Source organism: Gossypium arboreum, chromosome 4, assembly GCF_025698485.1.
Source record: "Gossypium arboreum isolate Shixiya-1 chromosome 4, ASM2569848v2, whole genome shotgun sequence".
Classification (NCBI taxonomy): Eukaryota; Viridiplantae; Streptophyta; class Magnoliopsida; order Malvales; family Malvaceae; genus Gossypium; species Gossypium arboreum.
Window position 1 is genome coordinate 443,225 of NC_069073.1, and position 22,765 is coordinate 465,989.

A 22,765-nucleotide genomic window follows, 5' to 3' on the forward strand; every position below is an offset into this window, starting at 1 on the left:
ATATAGAGTTTTTCAAAAAAATTGCTCGATCAAATTAAAGAAAAGTTTATATAGATTAAAACAATCTGGACGTATGTGGTACAATCGTCTTAGTGAATACTTGTTAAAAGAATGTTACAAAAACAATCCAATTTGTCTATGTCTTTATAAAAAGGTTTGGATTAGATTTTGTGATAATTGTTATTTATGTTGATGATCTATATATTATTGGAACTCTTGAATAGCTCCAAAATATAATAAATTGTTTAAAGAAAGAATTTGAGATGAAAAATCTTGAAAAAAACAAAATTTTGTCTTGATTTACAGATCGAGCATTTAAAATATGGAATTCATGTTCATTAATCAACTTATACGGAAAATATATTAAAGAAATTTTACATAGATAAAGCACACCCATTGAGTATTCTGATGGTTGTACGATCGTTAGATGTGAGTAAAGATAAATTTCGTCCTTACGAGAATGATGAAGAGTTTCTTGGTCCTGAAGTATCATATCTAAGTGTCATGGGGGCATTAATGTATCTTGTAAACAGCATAAGACCTGATATAGTTTTCGCTGTAAACTTGTTAGTAAGATTTAGTTCTTTTCCAACACATAGATATTGGAATAGAATTAAATATGTATTTGGATATCTTAGAGGGACCATTGATAGGTGGTTATTTTATTCAAATGATTTAAAATCCTTGTTAGTTGGCTATGTTGATGTTGGATACTCATTAGATCCACATAAAGGTCGATTTCAAACATGATATTTATTTACATGTGGGGTATTGCCATTTTATGATATTTAACAAAGTAAACATTAGCTGCCGCTTTTTCAAATCATGCAGAAATAATTGTAATGCATGAGACAAGTCGAGAGTGTGTTTGACTAAGCTTATTGACCCAATATATCTAAAAGATATGTAATTTGCCTTTAAAGTAAAATATACCAACTATATTATACAAAGATAATGCAGCATGCATAACTCAATTGAATAGTGGTTATACTAAATGTGACAGAACAAACATATTTCACCAAAATTATTTTTAACTCATGATATTGAGAAAATAGGTGATATAATATTCAAGAAATTCATTCTAGTGATAATTTAGCAGATATTGCTAACTTCAATATTTGAAAAACTTCTACACAAAATTAAAATGTGTCAATTCAAATTCAAAGATGAGATGTAATATTACTATTGGGGCAGTCTAAAACAAGGTGTACTCTTTTCCTTTTAACCATTTTTATGATTTTTCCTAATTTGAAGAGCATGGTAATATGGGATAAATAAAATATATTTTCTATTAGTCGCCATATTTTTCTTATTCTTTATTATCTCTATTTATTTTATATCACTCATTTTTTAATCAAATACTCGACCCGACCCTTTTGGATTTTTTATATATTTTTTATCCATTTTAAAATATAAAAAGAAAAAAGAACAGTAATAAACTCGATAGCTCCAATCGAAAAATCGTTCTTGTTCGTCTTTCTTCTATTGTAAGATTTTGACATTTCTTTCTTTCTTTCTTCTTTCTCTTCTTCTTCTGCCATTGAAGGGATCTGAATTTGACTCGAGCTCGGCGTGTCAACTGCGGCACGCCCTTTGAAAACGTTTGGCGCTTTGTGGCAGGTAACCCGAAGGGAGATGACTGAAGCTCACTTTACCTTTTGTTTTTCTTTCATTGATTCACAGTTCCAATTCTCTTCTTTTTCTTATTCGTTCTTGATTTATAGATTTTATTTACTTTTGATAAAATGATTTGATCTGTTTTAGTTCTTTGAATCGCATGATTTTCGAAATTTCAACTTTCTTTCGATTTCTTCTATTTATTCAGTGATTTTAATCAAACTTCGCATTGCTTGATATTTCGTCTGTTCTGGTGTTCTGCGTACTGGATCTGAACTCATTTCTCTTGATTTTCGGTTTTCATTCAACTATTTTTTTGTCTGTTGTTTGGTCACCGGTATAATAATGGAAAATTGATTGGAAAGGAAATTCTGAAGTTTATACTTTTCTTTTTAGTAATTCCTTATTGTTATTAGTAGTATAAAAAATTCATCCCAATTGTTCTCTTTCTTGCACTGAGCTCTAAGAACGTAGCTGGCAATGATAAAATGTCTCCTTTTTTTTAGAGGCAATAAAATGTTTACTTTTTATTTATTTTTGTTCGGAATTTTCTTTTCAGGTGGATTAGACGCATTGTTGCCATTAGTTGAGTTCACGCTGTTCCTCGGAGGGTTTTAGCGTGGGAGAAGTGAAAGGCTTTTTGTGATGGGGATTTTTGATGGATTTCCCATTCCTCCAGATAAAGAAGTAAGCTTAATTCACTCTTCTTCTGGTTCTAAGAGTTTAAGCTTAATTCCTATACCAGTGTCTGAATATGTGTTGGACACTAATACTTCAACAAATTGAAATCAGAAAGTTTTAAGAGTATGAGCAACATAGGTTGTTACTTTACTACTTTGTTTTTGCTATTGCTTGTAAAAAGATTGCCAACAAGCAGAATTGTGACAGGTTAGCCATGAATAAATGACCTCAAAATCACATAATTCTAGTATAGATTTCTTATATACATGTAAATGTCATGTGCTTTGTTCTTGAGGAAAAAATGCAGTAGTAATATAATATATAATTATTCTTGAAAGCAACACTCTTCTCATATTCAAACAACTTTCTTTTTTTCGTTCAGAAACAAAAACTAAGCAATAAAAGTAACAGCAAAATGGTGTCATTATTATTGCAAAATTTGGCAATCATCTTGAGGCTGGTGGAGTTCGAATAGTATTCTGATTGTTGCTATGGTTTAGATCAGGATGTTTACTTGGATGGTATTATTTTTTTGATTGGTAGGCAGCTTCATTTGCTGTTATCAGGCACCTGCTTTTGGTGAAGAATTTGATAAAATTAGTGAAGAACATAATGATGCATTTCTTAGATTATCCTATGTGTTTTAGTGTTTTTTTCATGGTTCTTCTTCTGATTTCTTATGATTAATTGCAGCACTTAAGGGATGAACTTTCTAGAATAGATGAGAGTTGGGCAAGTGCACGTTTTGATTCACTACCTCATGTTGTCCGTATCCTGACATCAAAAGATCGTGAAGGCGAGCTCCAGTTTTTAAAGGAACAAAGCGATGTTGTCGAGGATGTTGTAGATGAAGTTGTGCATGCTTATCACGGGGGATTCAACAAAGCAATTCAAAATTATTCTCAGGTTCTTTATTAGTTTCTTCCCAAGCTAAACTTTTGTTGCTTCTCAAGTTTCTCATTGCTTGGTTTTCTGCTAATGATATTTCCCCCGGGGGGGGGGGGGTGTTAAATGGAAAATTAATTTACTTCAAAACCATTGTGGTGATTTGCTACTGAGCACATGAATTTATGTTCATATTTTTCTCAGTGACACTTTTTCAGGTAATGTTGGGTCCTCACTTGGACAGGGAGTATGGAACATTGTTCTATGTAGTTTCGAATCATAAAATCATTTGATTTTTATTCTAAATCTTATTGGAAAATTACGGATGAATGGGAAAAAAATGTCTTTAACCATAATTATATACTATAACTGCCACTACCAGTAGTTCATATTCCTTTGATAAATCATGGTTTCTTCTCAGGATAACTATTATACTTTGTTGAGAAAGGGACTATATCCTTAAAAAGTAAAAATAAAAAATTCCCCTGTCATATATGAATAACTCGCTGTTAGATGTGGTGACACTGAAAATATTAGCAAACCTCAGAAGACTGAGGAATATCCCTAAAAATTAGAAACTAAAAGTTCTGCAGTCCTATATTATTAGCTTACTATTAGATATGGTGACACTAAAATTATTAGCAAAACTCTCAGAAGACTGAGGAACCCTACAGCTGTTGCTTATTTTGTAAATTAACAGAATTTTGGTAATTATTGTTATGTTTATTCATTTGCTATGAAGATTATCCTTGTAATGGGTTAGGTTGGGATGATGATTGTTTAGGGGGAGTGTTAAGTGGTGTTTTCCCTCATATGTTAAGTGTTAGGTTTCTCATGATCTTATATTAAAGTTGGGCCACTCCACCTATTGCCCATTGGTTTTATGTTGGATGCTTAACAGTATCTAATTATATTGAACAGACTGGCCCAACAGGTTGAACGGAGAATAGGAGGTTTAACCTGTTCGACCTTTGGTCTGATTTTTACCTAGATTGATAAGTATAAGTAGTTATGATGTTAACATAATTGTGGGTTCAAAGGTGTTACTCTGCAAATAGATGTCTCATTGTGTCATAGTTTATGCTTCAAGAGGGATTCTTGCTGAGTTAGAAATGGGTAGGATCAAACATATGTTTCAGAGAATTTTGTTTTAATTTTTCTTGTCTTGTTTTTTAAGTTTTGATGGAATTTTTTCTTTTATTGATATTAGCATTTTGTTCATTGCAAGTGAACCATATTCTCTTATGTTAATTCTTTTAATGAAAACAATGCTATTTACTAGTTATTTTAGTGCTAAAAAATTCTATATTAACTATTAACTCTAGCAATCACTATCTAGATTCTGCACTTCTTTTATTGGTTTTTTATGGTCTAACAAACTCTATTGATTTATAAAACCATTTTAAATAGTACTAACAAAATAGCATAACTTAAAAATTCAATTGAAAGTAAGGGGTAATAAAGTTTAACACTCCCTCAAACCATGGATATTTTTCCAAATGCTACTAAACTAAGAGAAGTATTTCTTTCTGTGTTTTCTCTTTTATAGTTTTTGCACTTGTGTCCTATGGTTCTGCTGATCTGATACTAGGAAGAGAAAAGTTGCAATTCATCATTGCCCTCTTGGATGATAATTTTATGTACTTTTTTCTTCCAGATATGATATTTGGTTTGTTTTTATGGATTCTTAACCTTTTATGTGTCGCTCTTCTGGCACATGATTATTGTCCCATTTGAATCTCCAAAACTTTCAGGGATGCAGTAATTATTTTTGTATGTTTTACTTTTGTATATTCTCAAATAGTTTTCTCCTCAAAACATATCCTTTCGTTTTGCTCCCACAATATTTTGTCTAGTTCGAGATGTCCTGGAATGCTTTGTAAACTTTACAAAGTTAGCCTCACTTGCTGCTTCTCTCTTTATGCGCACGAATTTGCTTGGTAAAATTTTGAAAATGAATGCTTTCTATGACCAATGTAAGTACAATAAATGATGCCCCCATAAAATTTAGGAAGCCTAAAGATGGCTAAATATATGGGAAGAGGAAGGTTTTTTTTTTCTTAATATTTTTTTTCATTTTGGCTATGAAATTAAGATAATGTGCAAAAATAAAATAATAAAATATTGATTTTAAATCAAGACGCTCATTTTGGACTTCTAATATAGAAGTATAAAATATGCACATGAATTAACTATTAAATCTCTAATTATGCCTTTGATCATCAATCCTATGTTATAGAGCCCTTTATCGGTCTGATCCTATGGGTGAAAAATAGTGGATGGATAAGAGTTTGAGGGACATGAATGATCCATACTATTATATATTTGAACAAATAGGTCGTACAAAATGAGTAAATAAATTTGCAAAACTAGTTTGATATGACACTTCCATTAGGTGCCATTTCTCATGTCAGTGCCATTTTCTCTCTTTTCCTTCTCTTTTTAGAAATGAGAAGAGGAAAGTGTGTTTTTACAATTTTGGTTCCTAACTGTTCATTCTTCTTCAGAATTTTAAATCAAGACACTCATTTTTTGGGCATCTAGTATAGAATGAACTATGTCCATTGATCAAGTATTTAAATCCCTAGTTATGCCATTGATAATCAGTCCTGTGTTAGAGAGCCCTCTATCAATCTGACGTCCATCAAACACTCATGGTAATAAATCCCACTTAAGATAAAATAATGGGTAAGATTTGAGGGAATTGAAAGATCCATACTATAATATTTGAACAAACTGGGCATACAAGATACATAAATAAATTTACAATCAAAACTAATTATCTCTGGTATAGGTGCCATTTCTGATGTCAATGTCAATTTATCATTCTGTTTTCCTTCTTTTGTTGAAATCAGAAGTGGAAAGTTAGCTGTTACATGTTTTATCACTAACTATTCATTCCTTTTCAGATCTTGCGGTTATTCAGTGAATCTTCTGAAAGCATTGGTGTCTTAAAGGTTGACTTGTCTGAGGCTAAAAAATGTCTAGGTGTACGGAATAAACAATTGCACCAGTTGTGGTATCGATCAGTTACATTGCGTCACATAATTTCCTTGTTAGATCAGATTGAGGGCATAGCTAAGGTTTGTTGATTATTATTTCATCCATTCAAATGCTATTTTGTTAGTATTGAAATGCTTCATCTCCTCTAGAAGTTGGCACTTCAGTTCCTTTCATGTACCTATGTTGCTGCAGTAAATCAAGTAAATCTGAAGCACCACCTTGTTTGTTTGTTACATGGATCAGGTTCCTGCTCGTATTGAGAAGCTCATTTCTGATAATCAACTTTATGCTGCAGCTCAATCGCTTGTTCAGTCTGTATTGATGCTTGAGCGAGAGGGCCTCCAAACGGTATTTATAGTGTATTCTTTGCTTTACGTAGAAGAAAGTGAAACCTTGGTTTAGCTAGTGCTGTTTATACAATGTTGCAAGTGGTGTATACCTTTATATTCTTTGCTTTATTTAGGTAAAATTTGGTTTAGCTCCTGTTCCTAACAGTTCCATGATTAAATTTGCACTGGATTAAAATGTTTCAACTTCTCTTACTCTTTTATCTTTTAGAGCAGCTTGTTGATTTGACATAAACAGATAAGCTGTCTGTTTTAAAGTTGTTAGATCTCCCAAATTAATTGGGCATATTTTCACGATTATGGCTAGGTGTTTTGTTAAATATCTGGAACAAATGCACAAAAAAATCCTTATTTTGACCCAGTTTCAGGTTGAACCCTACAGTTTTGAAAGCCTAGACATTGATCTCTAAATTAAATATGAACAGTTTTAACCTTCAACTAACAAGTCCTTTAATTGTCATTTGGGCTGCACATGCTGTTCCAAAGAGATGCTAACACAATGTTCTCTCTTTGCTCGCTCTTATCATTGTAAATCATTTTCTTTTGTCTCTTTATTTGTGGTGGAATAACATTGATAGACTACACACAATTACAACAAAACCAAATGGAACAATTACAATTTCTAAACTATTCTTATGGAAAGTAATCCATAGGTATATAAATAAGTACAGAAAGAAAAATGGAAGCCATGTCATTTAAAAGCAAGAAGCTTAGTCTATGTTATGTTTGTTGTAATTTTATAAATTCAAATAAAGTTGGGAGTGACGTCTTATTTCATATGTTCATAAAACATAGGCTCACAATAGCAATCAATCAACCTAGTGACAAAAGAAATCTTACTCTTATAAAAAGTTCATCTTTTTCTATGTCCACTTCACTTTTGTGAAATTGAAACTATATATATAACTTTAGATGCCTGAACTTAAATATTCTAACCCAGTATAATCTAGGTTGGTGCTCTTCAAGATGTTCGATCTGATCTGTCAAAGTTGCGAAGTGTTCTGTTCTATAAAGTTTTGGAGGATTTGCATGCACATCTTTACAATAAGGGTGAATACAGGTATTTTTATCTATGAAGGACTTTTAACTTTCCATGGCATATTCTTTTTGCATTTCATCGTTTCATTTGTTCACATTCAATTGGAAAGAAATAAATGTCTTATCTGGTTCTATACACTTTTTGCATTTTCTCTATGCCAGTAAAGGGCATTTCAGAACGTTTTCCCTCTTACAGAACTTTTGGTCATTACGCCAACTAAATTTTGCAGCTCAATTACGTCAAGCTTGCATGAAAAGGATGATGAAGTCCCTACAACCACAGCTGTTGCATGCACTGCAAATACTTCGCATCCTGGCTCTCGAAGAACCAGGTCAGTGAGAGGTGATGGTATGTTTGGCAGTCAGGGAACTGTAGATGGGTCATACAGGCCAGGTTCCATTGATGGGGGGTAAGTCTAGATTTTTCCTTCCTTTTAAAATATTTTTCTTTATGTACTCTTGACTTCTCCCAGTCTTTCATTTTAAAAATGAAACAAATATATGATTATATATGCTTTTCTCTGTTGTACATTCCTCTTGAAGGATGTTATGAGTTTCAAACATCATATAATTCATGCTTTAACAGTTATGATAGTATTCTTAGCATTATTATTAAGTGTTAATGACTCGGAATAGTTCTTTCCTCGGCTACAGTATGACCATGTCTAGCTGAAAACAGATTTCTTTCAGAATATAGGAGAGCAAACCTTCACTTCTGTTTTAGTTGAGTTTTGTGGAAGAATGATTTGGATGCCAAACTTTCTTTTGAATCATACAGTATTAAAATTTATGGCAACATGAAATGTGATTAGTGATTTCGTCTACTAAGTATTCATCTCTGAACCTGTTATCTATTCTAAAATGCTTTCTTTTACGGATTTTGTTGCATAAATTTTCTCCCATTATCAATGCCTGCTCACGGGTTTTAAGTTTTTATTATAAACTAATTATCAGATGTCTATACTGCTTGGTGTTGTAGATATGCAGAAAGTCATTAGGCTTTTTTTCTCCTTCAAGAAAAATTCTGTTTAGGCTTCTTTTTTTTACATGCTTTTTAGAAATATTATATTTCTCAGTTTGTTCAGTTTTCTGAATTTGTATCACCTTTTTCTTTTCTCAGTTCATCATATGATGGCCATGATGAGGATGGCTATTTGGAGCCACATGATAATGTTGGTGATGCAAAAGATGCCAAAGTCGTATCCCATCAAATCCCATTGTGGCTTTCAAGTTCGACTCCCGATGAATTTGTTGTATGAGTACTTCACTTAACATTACCACATCTCATGAAGTTGACTTCATTAATTTTTCTCACCATTAGCATTCAAATGCTGTTTTCTTCTTGGTGTTCTAGGAAACAATTAAAAAGAGTGATGCTCCACTTCATGTGAAGTATTTGCAGACCATGGTGGAGTGCCTCTGCTTGCTTAACAAAGTAGCTGCAGCTGGGGCTGTAATAAGGTTGGTTGCTTTGCTTAGGTAGTAGCATGTTTTGATAGAACTTATATTCTTTCATCGGTGCTTTTAGATAGAATCTGAAAATGGTTTTCTATAACTATTCTAGTATACAATAATTTTCCTTTATTTACTCATCTACTGATGAATTTTTTTAGAGGGTTGTCTAATATGATATATGAACTTAATAAGTCTGGATTTAAATTACGTACTGAGCATGATGGAAAGTAGTCTTGAGCCATTTTTTCCTTTGATAACTGTTCATACATAACAAATTAATGACATGATAAGTTCAAATAATAATTTATTTCTTTTTTCTTAAGTTCTATTATTTTCATTCTGCTCTTGATATTACTTGTCTTCATGATGGTTTATCTATGTAACAGCCAACGATTGCGACCCACAATTCATGAGATTATCACTTCCAAGATTAAAGCGCATGCAGAATTCGCTAATTCTTCAAGGTCTGGAAATGATAAGGCCACTCGAATTGGTAACTCCACTCTGCACTTTATAAATGGACAGTTAGGAAGCTATCAGTTGCCTAAACAGAAGCGTCAGAATGGGATGTCATTGGCTGGGACTGTGTTGGCAGTGAGCCCTGTCTCCCTTGTGATGGCTCCTACAGGAAAAGCACAAGCTGCTGCAAAAGAACTTCTTGATTCAATTTTGGAGTCTGTTGTTCGGATATTTGGTGGGATATGGACTTTTTTGTTTATTACTCTTATTCTTTTCTATTTTGTTTACTCTTATATTAAAAATTGAAACTAAATTTCTCAGCTGTAATTGATCAGAGAATCATGTTGTTGTTGGAGAGCTTATTCAGTCAAAATCTTCCCTACAAAGTGACCCAAATGCACAAAAGTCAATGTCAACAAATTTAAACCTGGATTCTGAAGCATCTCAAGTTACTGGAGGCTATAGTATTGGCTTTTCCTTGACAGTTTTACAGGTCTTCTATCTTCTCTTGTGCTTTATTTTTTCTTTTGGGCACTGATCTTTGCATAATAACCTGAACTTTTATATGTTCATTTTTCAATATTTCTTGCATTATATGCTACAGAGTGAATGCCAACAACTCATTTGCGAGATTCTTCGAGCAACCCCTGAGGCTGCATCAGCAGATGCCTCACAAACTGCCAGGCTTGCAAGCAAGGTTCCTACAAATGAAAAGAGGCAAGTAACTGGAATCTCTTATGATACTACTCCCAGGAAAATAAGTATCCAGTAATAGTTTCCAATGTTCCTTTACTTTGCTACCATATTTTCATATTTGGGTTACCTGGTTGAATCTTCATGTAGCTTGGGCAGTTTTCTTTTATCAATACTGACCTACCATTTTAGAGCCCATATTCCACTATATGGGCTTCAATTGTTGTAATAATTTTTTCCATAGAATTGCAATTATAGATAATATGCAATACTATTTCTCCTTAATTACGGCAAAAATAAATATCAAATTGATTTTCTTTTTTGTACAGGCTACATTTTGAGGTTATTTCCTTAAGCGGTTTTATTCCACATCAGTCAATGTTTGAGTTTATTGTGCTTGCATTTAGTTGGGCCTCACCATAGCCAGTTGGTTTTAGGTTGGATGCTTAATATAGAAATAGAGCCCAAGTTTGTTGTGTTTTTCATTGTTTTTCCCCCTTATTTTTTCTTTGACATGTTAGATCTGTTGTTGGTATTGGTTTGAACTTTAAAGATTACGGGGAGTAACTGGTCTTTTCGTTCATTAGTTAAGTCATTAGTTTTCTGTGGCTTGATGTTCGAATGAGGCTTCTTGCCTATAGTCTATTTGTTCTTGCTTGGATGCTTAACATTTTGTACCGTAGCTAGCACTTTTACTTTGGTTTTACCATTATAACTGTGATAATTTAACTGGTCTCACTGATCATTAGTTAAGTCTTTAGTTTTCTGTGGCTCAATATTCAAATTAGGTTTCTTGCCTAGTATATTGGTTCTTGCTTGGGTGCTTAACATTATGTACCATTGCTAGCACTTTTTCTTTGGTTTTACCATTATAACTGTGATAATTTGCCTACTAAATTCCCTTAATTTTGTTCGACAAGTGTGAAAGTTGATAGTGTTGGTTACAGGGATGGGTCAGAAGACACACTCACTTTTGCTTTCCGTTTCACAGATGCTACCGTTTCAGTTCCGAACCAGGGTATGATAAAGTCAAGTTATTGCAAAACTCATTGAATTGTTTTTGGTTCTTTTGTGATAATCCATATATTATTAATGTGATTTGATATTATATTAATGAGCTCTCCTTGGTGAAGGAATTTCTGTTATTATTTGGCGAAGTTCCCCTATTTTTTATTATTAGTATGAATCAGCCAAGGAGGGATTTATGTCTGCCCAATTAATTAAAGTCTATCTTGTGAACTTAACCTTTTGAGTGTAAATCCTGAAGAGTAATGACTTTAGAAAATGTCTAGTATTATAAGAATGAGGGTTCACCCCATCTTGGGCATTTCTTTGGAGGAAAAGGCAAATGATAAATGAAACATAAATGAATGAGATTTCATTTCTAAATGTATGCGGTAGAAGCTTGTTTTTCTTCACTGTAAACATTTTAGAATTAAAGTTCTTGCTTATATCTAACTGACAGTATGTATGGCGGTGATACTTCTTCAGTTGAAGTATTTTATGTCTAGCTACCAGGGGGAGAGTAGAATGAGATTTTTCACTTGGCTTTTAAATGTGAAATTCACAGGTTTGAATCTTTCAAATGAAGTCAAATTTTTTGGCTAATATCCTAAAAAAGCCCTTAAACTACCACTTTGTAAAGGAACCCTTATACTATTTTTGTAGCTAAGCCCCTAACAATTTTTTTGTATCCATGAAAGCCCTTGATTTTAATATTAAAGTAAAAATATTTTGAAAATGTAAAACTAATTTCATATGCTGATGTGAATTTGGTGAGAATATTAATAAAATAATACTTTTGAAAGTAAAATAAAAGAATATTTTTGAAAGTAAAATAAAAGAATAGTTGAATTATTTTTCTTGAAAGTACTTATATACATAATGCACTTAATCACTCTTTTGAAAATTCTGATTACACTTCTAAATTTTTTGTTTAAGTGTATATAATTTCCATTGCATCAATAATAAATTAAGATAAGAGCTTGAAATTCAAAATATTTTTACTTTAACATTAAAATCAAGGGCTTTTATAAGTAAAACTCATAGGTTAGAGGCTTATTTAACTACGAAAATAGTATAAGAGTTTCTTTAAACAAAGGTAGCGTTTAGTATGATGGAAAGTGGTCACTTTCCTAGGAATTTAATCGGTTGGAAAGTGATTCCAACATTTGGTATGTTAAATTTTATTTACTTTTCTTGGAATCTAACATTCATTTTGGGAGTTACTTTCCCATGAACATAGCAATCATGATAAAAGGTGGGAAAGTTGCTTTCTCATGTAGATTGGAAAGTTAAAAAAAAATATTAAGACAAAATTAACGCTATATTGGTTTATAGTATTAGAATATTAATAAACGAAAAAAAAAGAAGAAGCTATTGTCTCCTTCCTTCTACTTGATTTTCTCTATTACTCCAACGGATTCTTCGCAAGAAATTTTTTCCTAATTTTATTTTTTATATGCATATTTAATCATCTATATAGTTTACCATTTACAAATTATATTTATTTTCTATTATTTTCTCTCTTTTCTTTTTGGTATATTAATTGAAAATTCAACTTTATTACAGTATTTATGAATATTTATCAGCAATAGGAAAAAAAAATTAAGGTCTAGGTTTAACTCTAAGACTGATTTGATCATAACCATTTTATTTATAACATTATAAGTTTATTATATTCTCTTGTTGATTTAAAAAAAAAAATCACTTTTTGATATCTACTTGAACCAAAACAACAATTCTTTTGTGAGAATTAGGTCATAGTTTAGGTTTAATTCATTACAAAATTCAGGCTTCTTTGGAACATCTTTATTCTTTTTGAGATTTAGCACTAAAAGAAAGAACAGTAAAGAACCAAAAGAGGGTAACCAACTCTTCTCAGCTACAAATTTGATTTAGCACTTGTATTTATATGAAATACTTATCTTTTTTGTAGAATATGGTCAAAATTGTTCCATTTAAGTTATGTAGGAATTGTGGGTTAGACCGCCTGTAGTTTTATATTCATATGATTTAATTATTTGTAGTTTTGCACATAGCAATACATGGAATTAGCTTCTTTTTTTTTTCTTTTTTTTTTTTTTGTATTCCTATGTTTTAGCCTTTAGCTAAAACAAAACGTGATCTCAAGTAACTTTCTTAATTTATTCCAAGACAAGTTTTATATATGCATTATTATATTTAGAAAATATATGCAAGACAAATTGGAAACAATTTTACATTCAATTAAAAATATAAACTAAAAATAATTTAAAACTATCAATTAAATTTTATTGTTAAATATTTAATCCAATATTTGTTAAGAATAAAATTTATTATAAAATTAAATACATGAATATTACCTTTTATTCAATAAGGTTCAATTTGTAAGTTATCGTTACATTCCTAAGCAAGTACTTAGTGAACCAAATGTGATTGTGTAACTTTCCTGTGATTTTAATCAATACCTTCTAATGTATACGAAGCATTGTAAAGCAACATTCTCGGCAATCACAATCACATTACATTGGAATCATAACATGGGAAAGCAGCAATCGCTATCTAAGTGTAGTAGTTTAATGGCTTTTTAGTGTATTAGCCATTTTTTTAATCCAATATGCTTGATTCAGCAAGCAGTTTGAGTAGGAGAATTTTTGTTATGCTGATTTAATATAGTCTCTCTCTTTCTCTCTCTCTCTCTATATATTGCTTTTTCTTTGCAGTAGCCATTCATTATTTCTTTCTTTAAGTGTGGTGACTGGAAACTTTTGTTTTCCATTTCCTTGTTGAGTTGCAAATTTTATATGTGTAACTTCTTTGACATGTTCATTTTGTTAATCATCTCCTTATCAACATATTTTGTTGTACGCATGTCTACCATATAGGCGTTGATCTCATTCGCCAAGGATGGAATAAGAAGGGTCCCAATGTTTCACAAGAAGGTTATGGCTCTGCAACTGTCTTGCCTGAGCAAGGCATTTATCTAGCAGCATCTTTATACCGGCCCGTTCATCAGGTTTGGGACCATCAGAATCAAATACCTATGTTTTCAAACTTGTCTTTTGTTACACGTTCATTGATGGGTCTGCAAATGTGGTGCAGTTTACAGACAAGATTGCTTCTATGCTGCCAAAAAAATATTCCCAGCTTGGGTAAGTCTCTTTTCCAGGCTTGTGTGTGGCACAATGAAGTGACACCTTTTGTGAATGATATGAAAAGTAGTTAAGGATAGCTGGTAGGCAAAGAGCACAAGTATTTTTCATATCCTGCTGTGCTCTACTGTTGTCAATCTCTTACCAAAGTTTTCAGGTTTGCAGTGACATGTGGAAGGGGAAAATATTTAAAACCCTTAAATTTCTCTCTGTATTATCAAAGCTCTGTGATTTGTAAAATATGCTAACTCATTTGCAAGTGGACTGTAACTTTGACTTTAATGTTCTTTTGTGTCCTAAAATTTCTATAATTGCAGGAATGATGGGTTGCTAGCCTTTGTGGAGAACTTTGTGAAAGACCATCTTTTGCCAACTATGTTTGTTGATTACCGGAAAAGTGTACAACAAGCTATATCAAGCAAGTTCTATAACCATATGGCTCCCACAATTATTAATAGTCATTTTTCAATCCATCCTCATGTTAATAGTTTTTGTTAGATGATAAACTGTTTATCAAAACTTCCCATCTCATTTTTATATTAGTCATACTATTGGTATTTTCAATATTTAGCACCTTAAGATGCCTATTACAAGAAAGAAGGAAGGGTTTGATCTTGTTTGTTGAATATTAGTGAGTGTACACTGAAAGATGGTTGGCACAATATAATTTAAAAATAGAAATAAACCTGCATGAGATATTAGCCATAAATAAGGCGGCAATGAGATTAATGGAGCATTCATTACCTATTTACATGGATTGAGTGAAAGAAAATATACATGTCCATTTTCTAAGTGATGTAGTGTAGTAATTTCATTTCAGAAAGCTGAGAATAATGGAAGAAATTTCTGTGAGAACTGAAATCTATGTTGCAAGAGACTGGAGGTGGGTTGTATAGGGAAATGCAAGGTTAAAAAATGGTTATACATCAGTTATATCAATATATGATGCTCCAGTTTTTGTTCCATCTTTGTTTCTCCTTTAGAACTTTTTGGTTGGATTCCTTTCATGCTCTTAACCTGAAAATGTTTTCTTGCAGGTCCAGCTGCATTTCGGCCACGGGCAAATCCCTATGTTTCATATAATTCATCCATTGAGAAAGGTCGACCTGTCTTGCAGGGGCTTCACGCTATTGATTTCTTAGCAAAAGAGGCAAGTTTATCTTATTTTCTTATTTCCTGAAGAAACTTTTTTCCTTCCCTCCTTTTCAATCTCATTATATTATGTAAAGAAACACAGGAAATTGTGAATTACTGAGATGCCTTTCATTGAAGCTGGAGCAGCCTTCAATTACAAGTGAAATGTAGCCAACTTCCTTAAAAGAAGAATTGTTCAAACTTATAAAATGTCATAAGAGAATCTAAACAACCCAACAAATGAAGAAGAATTGTTTGAACTTGTAAAGTATCCTAAAAGAATCGAAACAAACCAAAAAAACAAGATAAGCATAAATACAAGGTTATCAACAAGAAAACACTTGTGCCAATACACCCCCCCTAAAGATAGGCAACAAACAACAATGCCTAGCTTGAACAAATGATGGTCAAAGCTGGTTTTGGAAGAGCTTTGGTGAGATTATCTGCTAGTTGATCTATGACATGGATGTGAACAACTTCAACTTGCTTTCGCATGTATGGAAAATCCACCACAGTATGTTTCATTCAATTATGGAAGGCAGGATTATCACAAAATATGTGATGCCAACATTATCACAATAGATGGTGGGAGTTTTGCAAAGCAGTATATGCAATTCAAGGAAAAGATTCTTTACCCAAGCTGCTTCAGTAAGGTCACTAGCAACAGCACGATATTCAACTTCTGTCGAGGATCAAGCTATTGTTCTTTGTTTTATTTAGGGCCAGCTTATAAAGATAAGCAGAAGTAGAGGCTAATCATTGACTTTCTCCAGCCCAATCCACATCAGAATATGTATAGAGACCGAAATCCTTACTTCTGTTTAATCATAAACCAAACTGAATAGTGCTTCGAAGAGACCTTAGTAACCGCTTTAGTGCTTTCTAGTGAATCTCAGAGAGGGATTACATGAATTGAGACAATTTGTTGAGAGAAAAACAGATGTCTAGATGAGTGAAGGAATATTGTAGCTTCCCAAGAACCTTTCTATTTTGGGTTGCATGGGTTAGTGAAGAACTATAGTTGGTTTGCAATATTTTAGTGGCACCCAATGGAGTTTTAGCACCAATGCAGTCGTTCATACTTTCTTCACACAATATGTCACTTATATGATTAGATTGTGACAGGATAATGCTATCTACATCTCGTGGCACTTCAACACCTAGAAAGTAGTTTAGAGGGTCAAGATCTTTTAGAAAAACGATCATGAAGGGAAGTAACCTGGTTAATAATTGAGGTGTGGCTGCCAATTATTATAATATCATCCACTTAGACTAACAAATACATAGTTGTCTAGGACCCAAGACGTATGAAGAGTGAAGCATCATATTCAGATATTATAAATCCTAGATATGGTAGATGAGTCTTGAGTTCAAGGTACCAAGCACAAGGAGCTTGCTTGAGTCCATAGATTGCTTTTTTAAATGGAAAATGTGGGAGGGGTATGCCTTGTTTTTAAACCCCGGAGGTTGGACCATATAGACCTGTTCATCCAAATGGCCTGGGAGAAAGGCATTGTTAACATCTAGTTGTCACAAAGACCAATTGAACTATATGACCATCGAGAGCACCTAACCAACAGTAGTGGGTTTGACTACCAGATTGAATGTAAATTGAAAATCAACACTAGGTTGTTGAGTAAACCCCTTAGCCACTAGTCTAGCTTTGTAACAGTCTATAAAACCATGAGCTTTCCTCATGATCCTGTCAACCACTTTCAAGAAACAATATTTTTAGTAGGATCATGTGGTACCAATTCCCACATTTGGTTTTTCATTTATGCATCAAATTCATCTTTCTCTACTTTTTTGCCATTCAGGGCGTTTATTAGCTTGTTTGAAACTGTTTGGAGTGGATGTGAGTGATAGTTGAGCCATGTAATAAAAAATTGTTTCGGTTTATAGATATTGTTTTAGGAATGGTTGGCCATTCATTTTGGAGGTGAGGGAAACAATGCTCTAGCTGTACGTGGTTGGGTAATTGTTGTTTGAGTTACTAGCAATAAAACACTTGTGCCAATATTATGTTCATTATTTTGCATATTAGGTTTTTTTCATTTATCATTTTCCTTTGTTCATCTTTAATGTTCTCCCTACATGTTTCTGGACCATCTACAGCTGTTCTTTCTGTCATAACAATGAACTTTATTTTAACTAGGTGCTTGGTTGGGCTCAAGCAATGCCTAAATTTGCAGCTGAACTTGTGAAGTTTGTGCAAACTTTCCTTGAACGAACCTTTGAAAGATGTCGAACTTCATACATGGAGGTATGGATTCTTCCGTATACATGTTCTTCCTTAAGGTTGCTTTTATATGCTTTTTAACATGCTCTTCATTTGTTGTTGATCTCTTTTTGCCAACTAATTCTAATCAGTTGTTCTCTCTATTTTCGAAGTGTTTGGTCAGATCAATAACCTGTGAAATTATTAAGAAAGAAAATTTTACATAAGAATGTATAGATGTCTTCACCTGATTAATTATTGTTCTAGATATTGTTAATAGATAGGTTGTTTATAGTTGTGCAAGACATTAGCCTTAGGTGGGAGGCATGGGTAGAAGGGGGGAGGATTTTTGCCTTTTTTTCTTCTCTCCCTCTCTCTTTGTGTTTAAGATGGATCCAACTTTTGAAGATATATTTTTCAGTGCGTAAGTGGAATTGCATTTATTAGCATAGATAAATGGTCAAACAAGGGATAAGATGTATGATTTTTCTGTCTGCTGTAGGCCATGTAAACTAAGGTGTGAATATGACAGGTTATTCATAGCAGCTCTTCTAATCTATAAGGTACAGATGGAAATAGACCAACAATGCATAGACAAAAGCAAAGAATTTGACCGATAGAAAAATGTTAATGGCATTTTACGACTGTTAAAAAGCTTCCAAAAGATAAGTACCAAGAAATGTCCTAAAAGAATCCAAAATAGGCTAAAGCATGTTTGGTGTTATCAAAACTGCTTCCACCTCTAATGTTTAAAATGTTATGATGTTGTGTAAACCAAGAAGCAGTGATGTTCATGCTTGTTGAAATTATTTGATTGAGATTGTTGAAACTATTGCCCTATTTGTCATTATATTAATGTGAATCTAGTAGAGAGTTGGCCTTTATACATTTATCTTGTACTTGTATACAGTAATAGACATTTTTCATTCATAAACATTTGTTAATTTTTCAGGCAGTTCTTGAGAAGCAGAGTTATATGGTCGTTGGAAGGCATGATATTGATAAATTGATGCGACGTGATCCAGCTAGTGCATGCTTACCGAATGCGCTTGGTCAGCCAAATATGGGAAATATTGTTTCTGATATGGAAAGTATGGAGATTGAATCAGAACTAAATGAACTCCTCTTAAATTTGCGTCCTATTAGGCAGGTACATATGTTGGGTGATGACTTATGCCCTACTGTTTCAAAATTTCCTTCGAGTAAATAGCTATATACTGTTTAATCCCAGAAAAAGGTAACTTATTATGCATCTGAGCTTGACTTGCTGATGAAGCTTAGGTGCCACCTTTTGTATAAATTGAAATTTGATGTTGTTTAAGTATAAAGGAAAGGTAGTCATTCTCTCTTAACAAATTTTCTGCAGGATAATCTAATCCGTGATGACCATAAACTTGTTTTGCTGGCATCCCTGAGTGATTCATTGGAGTATGTTGCAGACTCCATCGAAAGGCAAGTTCTTTCATCTGGCTTGAGTTGGTATTGGAATTAATATGCAATGTTCGTGAAGCAACAGTGGGTGTTAAAAGTAGTTTATGAGGATGTAGGGAGTTATTAATAAAATTGACATGCGCAGCTTGAGATCTATTCCCTGGATTCTAGCACATGGATCTTGATGTTTACCTACATGTACCAAAGCTTTATGATACCCCTATAAGTTTAGAAAGTAGCTTTTTTTGTTCTTCTATGTGATTCAACCACGTATTTCTAGATCCAAATAATTGGTGAGGTAATGAGATTAATATTTGTAACCGAATATTTTGTATATAGGAGTCATGATAGGAAATCGATTTTTCTAAACCTAAAGCTGTATGTGCAACTGAATAGATCTTTGCATCAAAGGAAAATAAAACGTTATGGAGCATTAATTTCACAATCTTTTCCCCCTTTCTTTTTCCTGCCGTATATATACAAAGAATAATATCTTCCTATCCAATGTACATCATTTCAATAATAGATCCTTCTTCAAGAATGATGTCATGATAGACAAATATGATTTTGAGTAACTTCCTATCCAATATATTTTCTGCTATCTCATACATTTTTAAAAAATATGTATTGAATATGTAGACTTGTACAGTCGACCCCACTAGCAGCACCAAACAATGTGGAGAGTGGCAAGCCTAGCAATAAACAAACAAGCAGTTCACCAGCTAGGGATCTGGCATCATTTGCAGATGAGTACAGAAAACTAGCTATCGATTGCTTGAAAGTTTTACGCGTGGAGATGCAGCTGGAGACAATTTTCCACTTGCAGGTTTGTCCAAATAGCTTAATTTTAGATATACCTGGAGAATTACTATTGCGGTGAAGGCACCTGTAGGTAACCAAGCATTATGGCTCCAACAGGAAATGACATCTAGGGAATACCTGGACAACCAGGATGCGGAAGAGCCTGATGACTTTGTTATTTCACTTACTGCGCAGGTTGTTTTCTCCATTACTTATTATCTTGTAGCTTGTTTCAGTTTTAAACTTCCAATGATAATTGTCCATCAGTCCATGCTCCTTTACTCTGTTGCTCTTATCTTTTCCTTTTCTGAAGTACCCACATCCAATACTTATGTTCAAACATATAGTTGAATAGGGTATGGGGAATATGACTTTCCAAGGAATCTTCAAATACATTGAAAAAATTAGAAATAAATTAAACATACTCATGAAGGATGGATATCAACATCCAACACTGACACCCACGTCTGGAAATATGGACTCCTATAATCTATCAAGTTGTTATGTACTCAGTGGGTAAAACCTCATGGGGGACATTCAATTTGAATGTTGGCTTAATATGAAGGATTCTTATACCATTTCATGTTCAGCTGTTTGTTTGGTATCTTATTTATTTGTTTATTTTTACATAGTCTTTTTTAATTTTATGGTTATTTGGTAAGTAGTGGGCATTGTTTCCCTGTAACTTCTTCTAAAAATAAAAAGCAGCTTGGGTCAGCTGCTTGATTTTACCTTTGATGACTCTTAATGAGAAGCATCATTTAAATTTGACTTTCCATTTTCTCTGTGTATAGATAGCACGCAGGGATGAGGAAATAGCTCCTTTTGTTGCTGGAGTGAAGCGTAATTATATTTTTGGTGGAATATGTAGCATTGCCGCAAATGCATCACTTAAGGTTGGAGTTCATTACTAACTTTGATTCTAATTTGATCATTGTTCACATTAGTTTTTATTTAGTGTATTATCTCTATTCCTCTAACAATGTGAAATTACTTCTGATTAGGCTTTGGCTGACATGAAATCGATCAATTTGTTTGGAGTTCAGCAGATATGTCGGAATTCAATTGCTCTAGGACAGGTCAGTATGTCTTTTTATTTTCAGATGGGATGGGATGGGGTGGGGTAGTGGGATGGCATTTATTTTATCTTTGAAGGTGCTTGAAATAATATGACAGTATTCCCATTTTTTCTCTAGCTCATCCGCTCTACTATGCAATTCTGTTGTGATTTTCTCGTCTGTTGAGTCCATTCTCAAGTTTTCTTTATATGAAGATTACAGTCTTGAATTTTGCCTTACAAGCAAACTCTCATCTTGTCTTATGTTGCTCCGACTCTTCATTTTTCTTGAACCATGTCTGACACCCAAGTCATACACATTTTTGGCCATGCGAATGTGACCCTCCAAGCAGTAAAACTTGTCTGAGAAAGTAACAGTTCCGTATGTGCAAAAATCATTTTACTCTTTCTCCTCGCTTTCATCTTTTTTACCTTTACTTTTCTCATACAAAAGGATAATTGGTTCTTATGAAAAAGGGTATACATTATTCTAGCATCAGTCGCATAACCCTATCCTTCCATGCAGCCTTGCTTGGTTTTGCTTTATGGTCTTAATTTTTTTCCGAGAGTTTGAATGAAAATAAGTTCCAAAGCTTTTCCGAAATTCAACTGGTTCAGATGTATGCTTCTGATTTAGGTTTTGCATGTATGAAATGATCCTGATTTTACCATCTCTGCTGTCATTACAGGCCCTCGCAGCTATCCCTTCAATTGACAGCGAAGCTGTACAGCAGAGACTTGATCATGTCCGAACCTATTATGAACTGTTAAATATGCCATTCGAGGCAAGCTATTGGAACTCATAGTCCATTTTGTTGTTGGTGAATAAACTTTTTTGCCATTCCAATTGATTCATACTTTCCTTGATTGCAGGCCTTGCTTGCCTTCATTACCGAGCACGAGCACTTGTTTACAGCTGCAGAGTAAGTAGCGTAACTAATTTCTTCTAGTTGACGCAAAATATTTGGCATTAGTTAAGTGACAAATTATGCTTCGTTTTGACAGGTATGCTAATCTTCTAAAAGTCCAAGTCCCTGGAAGGGAGATACCTCCTGATGCACAAGATCGAATATCAGATATTTTATCACGTTAGCAGTCGAAGTGGCTTGATTTAGATCTTCCAAATCATATGATCTTTGCTTGCATAGTTAATTTCTGGTGTCCCTATCGGTACAGCAGAGTGTGGGTCATGCTCCAACTACGGGTATTGTTTTGTCGAATGCCAGGGAGACGAGGTTTGTTTTATAGCATTCGTAGTTATAATTTGTTATTGGTGTGGTATCAATTTTGTGAGCTGCATGTTTCTCCAATTATCTTTTATTGCTGGTTGTGGACATTCTACATCCCAACTTCCAACTGCTGTAGGAAGTCCAAGTTCGATAAGAAACATCTATTTTTTTAACCCATATGGCCTCTCAACATCCATCTAACAACTTCCACCTGAATTCAGATAAAATAGTAATTAGATGTGTGGAAAAAACCAGATCAAGAACCGATGAACCAACCGTTATAAAACTGGTTTTGGACTGGTAAAATCTTAATTTTTGTAATAAAATATAATGTAAAGAAGGTACAGAACAGTAAAGAGAAGTCCTTATTTTTATTTATCAATACAAAAATTTCAAATGAAATAAAATTTTACGACATTAGAGTTAAAACTTTTCTTGATAAACGTTTATTTCACAATAAAATACTTATAACACTCTAAAAATCTTGTGATAAAAATTAGTGAAGGAAGAAAGGTAAACATATTCTCATTAAAAATCTCATCGAGAATATTTAGTGAGACGGAAATTTAGTCAAAGGAAAGAAA

The 22,765-nt window shown here is 33.2% G+C and overlaps 1 protein-coding gene across 1 annotated transcript; it reads left to right on the forward strand.

Moving 5' to 3' along the window:
• The first annotated feature begins 1,326 nt into the window (after positions 1-1,326).
• On the forward strand, positions 1,327-22,354 carry LOC108460262 (exocyst complex component SEC8). Its single transcript, XM_017759699.2, has 27 exons — positions 1,327-1,620; positions 2,177-2,304; positions 2,992-3,204; positions 6,093-6,266; positions 6,430-6,534; positions 7,484-7,593; positions 7,802-7,981; positions 8,692-8,824; positions 8,926-9,032; positions 9,413-9,720; positions 9,821-9,978; positions 10,090-10,202; positions 11,126-11,196; positions 14,045-14,175; positions 14,262-14,311; positions 14,629-14,729; positions 15,349-15,461; positions 17,601-17,708; positions 18,616-18,813; positions 19,030-19,115; positions 19,734-19,920; positions 20,013-20,090; positions 20,690-20,791; positions 20,900-20,974; positions 21,642-21,737; positions 21,826-21,875; positions 21,958-22,354. Exons 2-27 carry the CDS (start codon positions 2,263-2,265, stop codon positions 22,043-22,045), a joined length of 3,177 nt encoding a protein of 1,058 aa, XP_017615188.1. The 5' UTR covers positions 1,327-1,620; positions 2,177-2,262; the 3' UTR covers positions 22,046-22,354.
• The last annotated feature ends 411 nt before the right edge of the window (positions 22,355-22,765 follow it).

What these genes read in the sequence shown, in the direction of transcription:
- LOC108460262 (XM_017759699.2), top strand. Translation starts at nt 2,263, where the DNA reads ATGGGGATTTTTGATGGATTTCCCATTCCTCCAGATAAAGAA. An exon ending in CAATTCAAAATTATTCTCAG is followed by an intron (nt 3,205 to 6,092) that starts GTTCTTTATTAG and finishes ATTCCTTTTCAG; the next exon opens with ATCTTGCGGTTATTCAGTGA. An exon ending in CCAGGTTCCATTGATGGGGG is followed by an intron (nt 7,982 to 8,691) that starts GTAAGTCTAGAT and finishes TTCTTTTCTCAG; the next exon opens with TTCATCATATGATGGCCATG.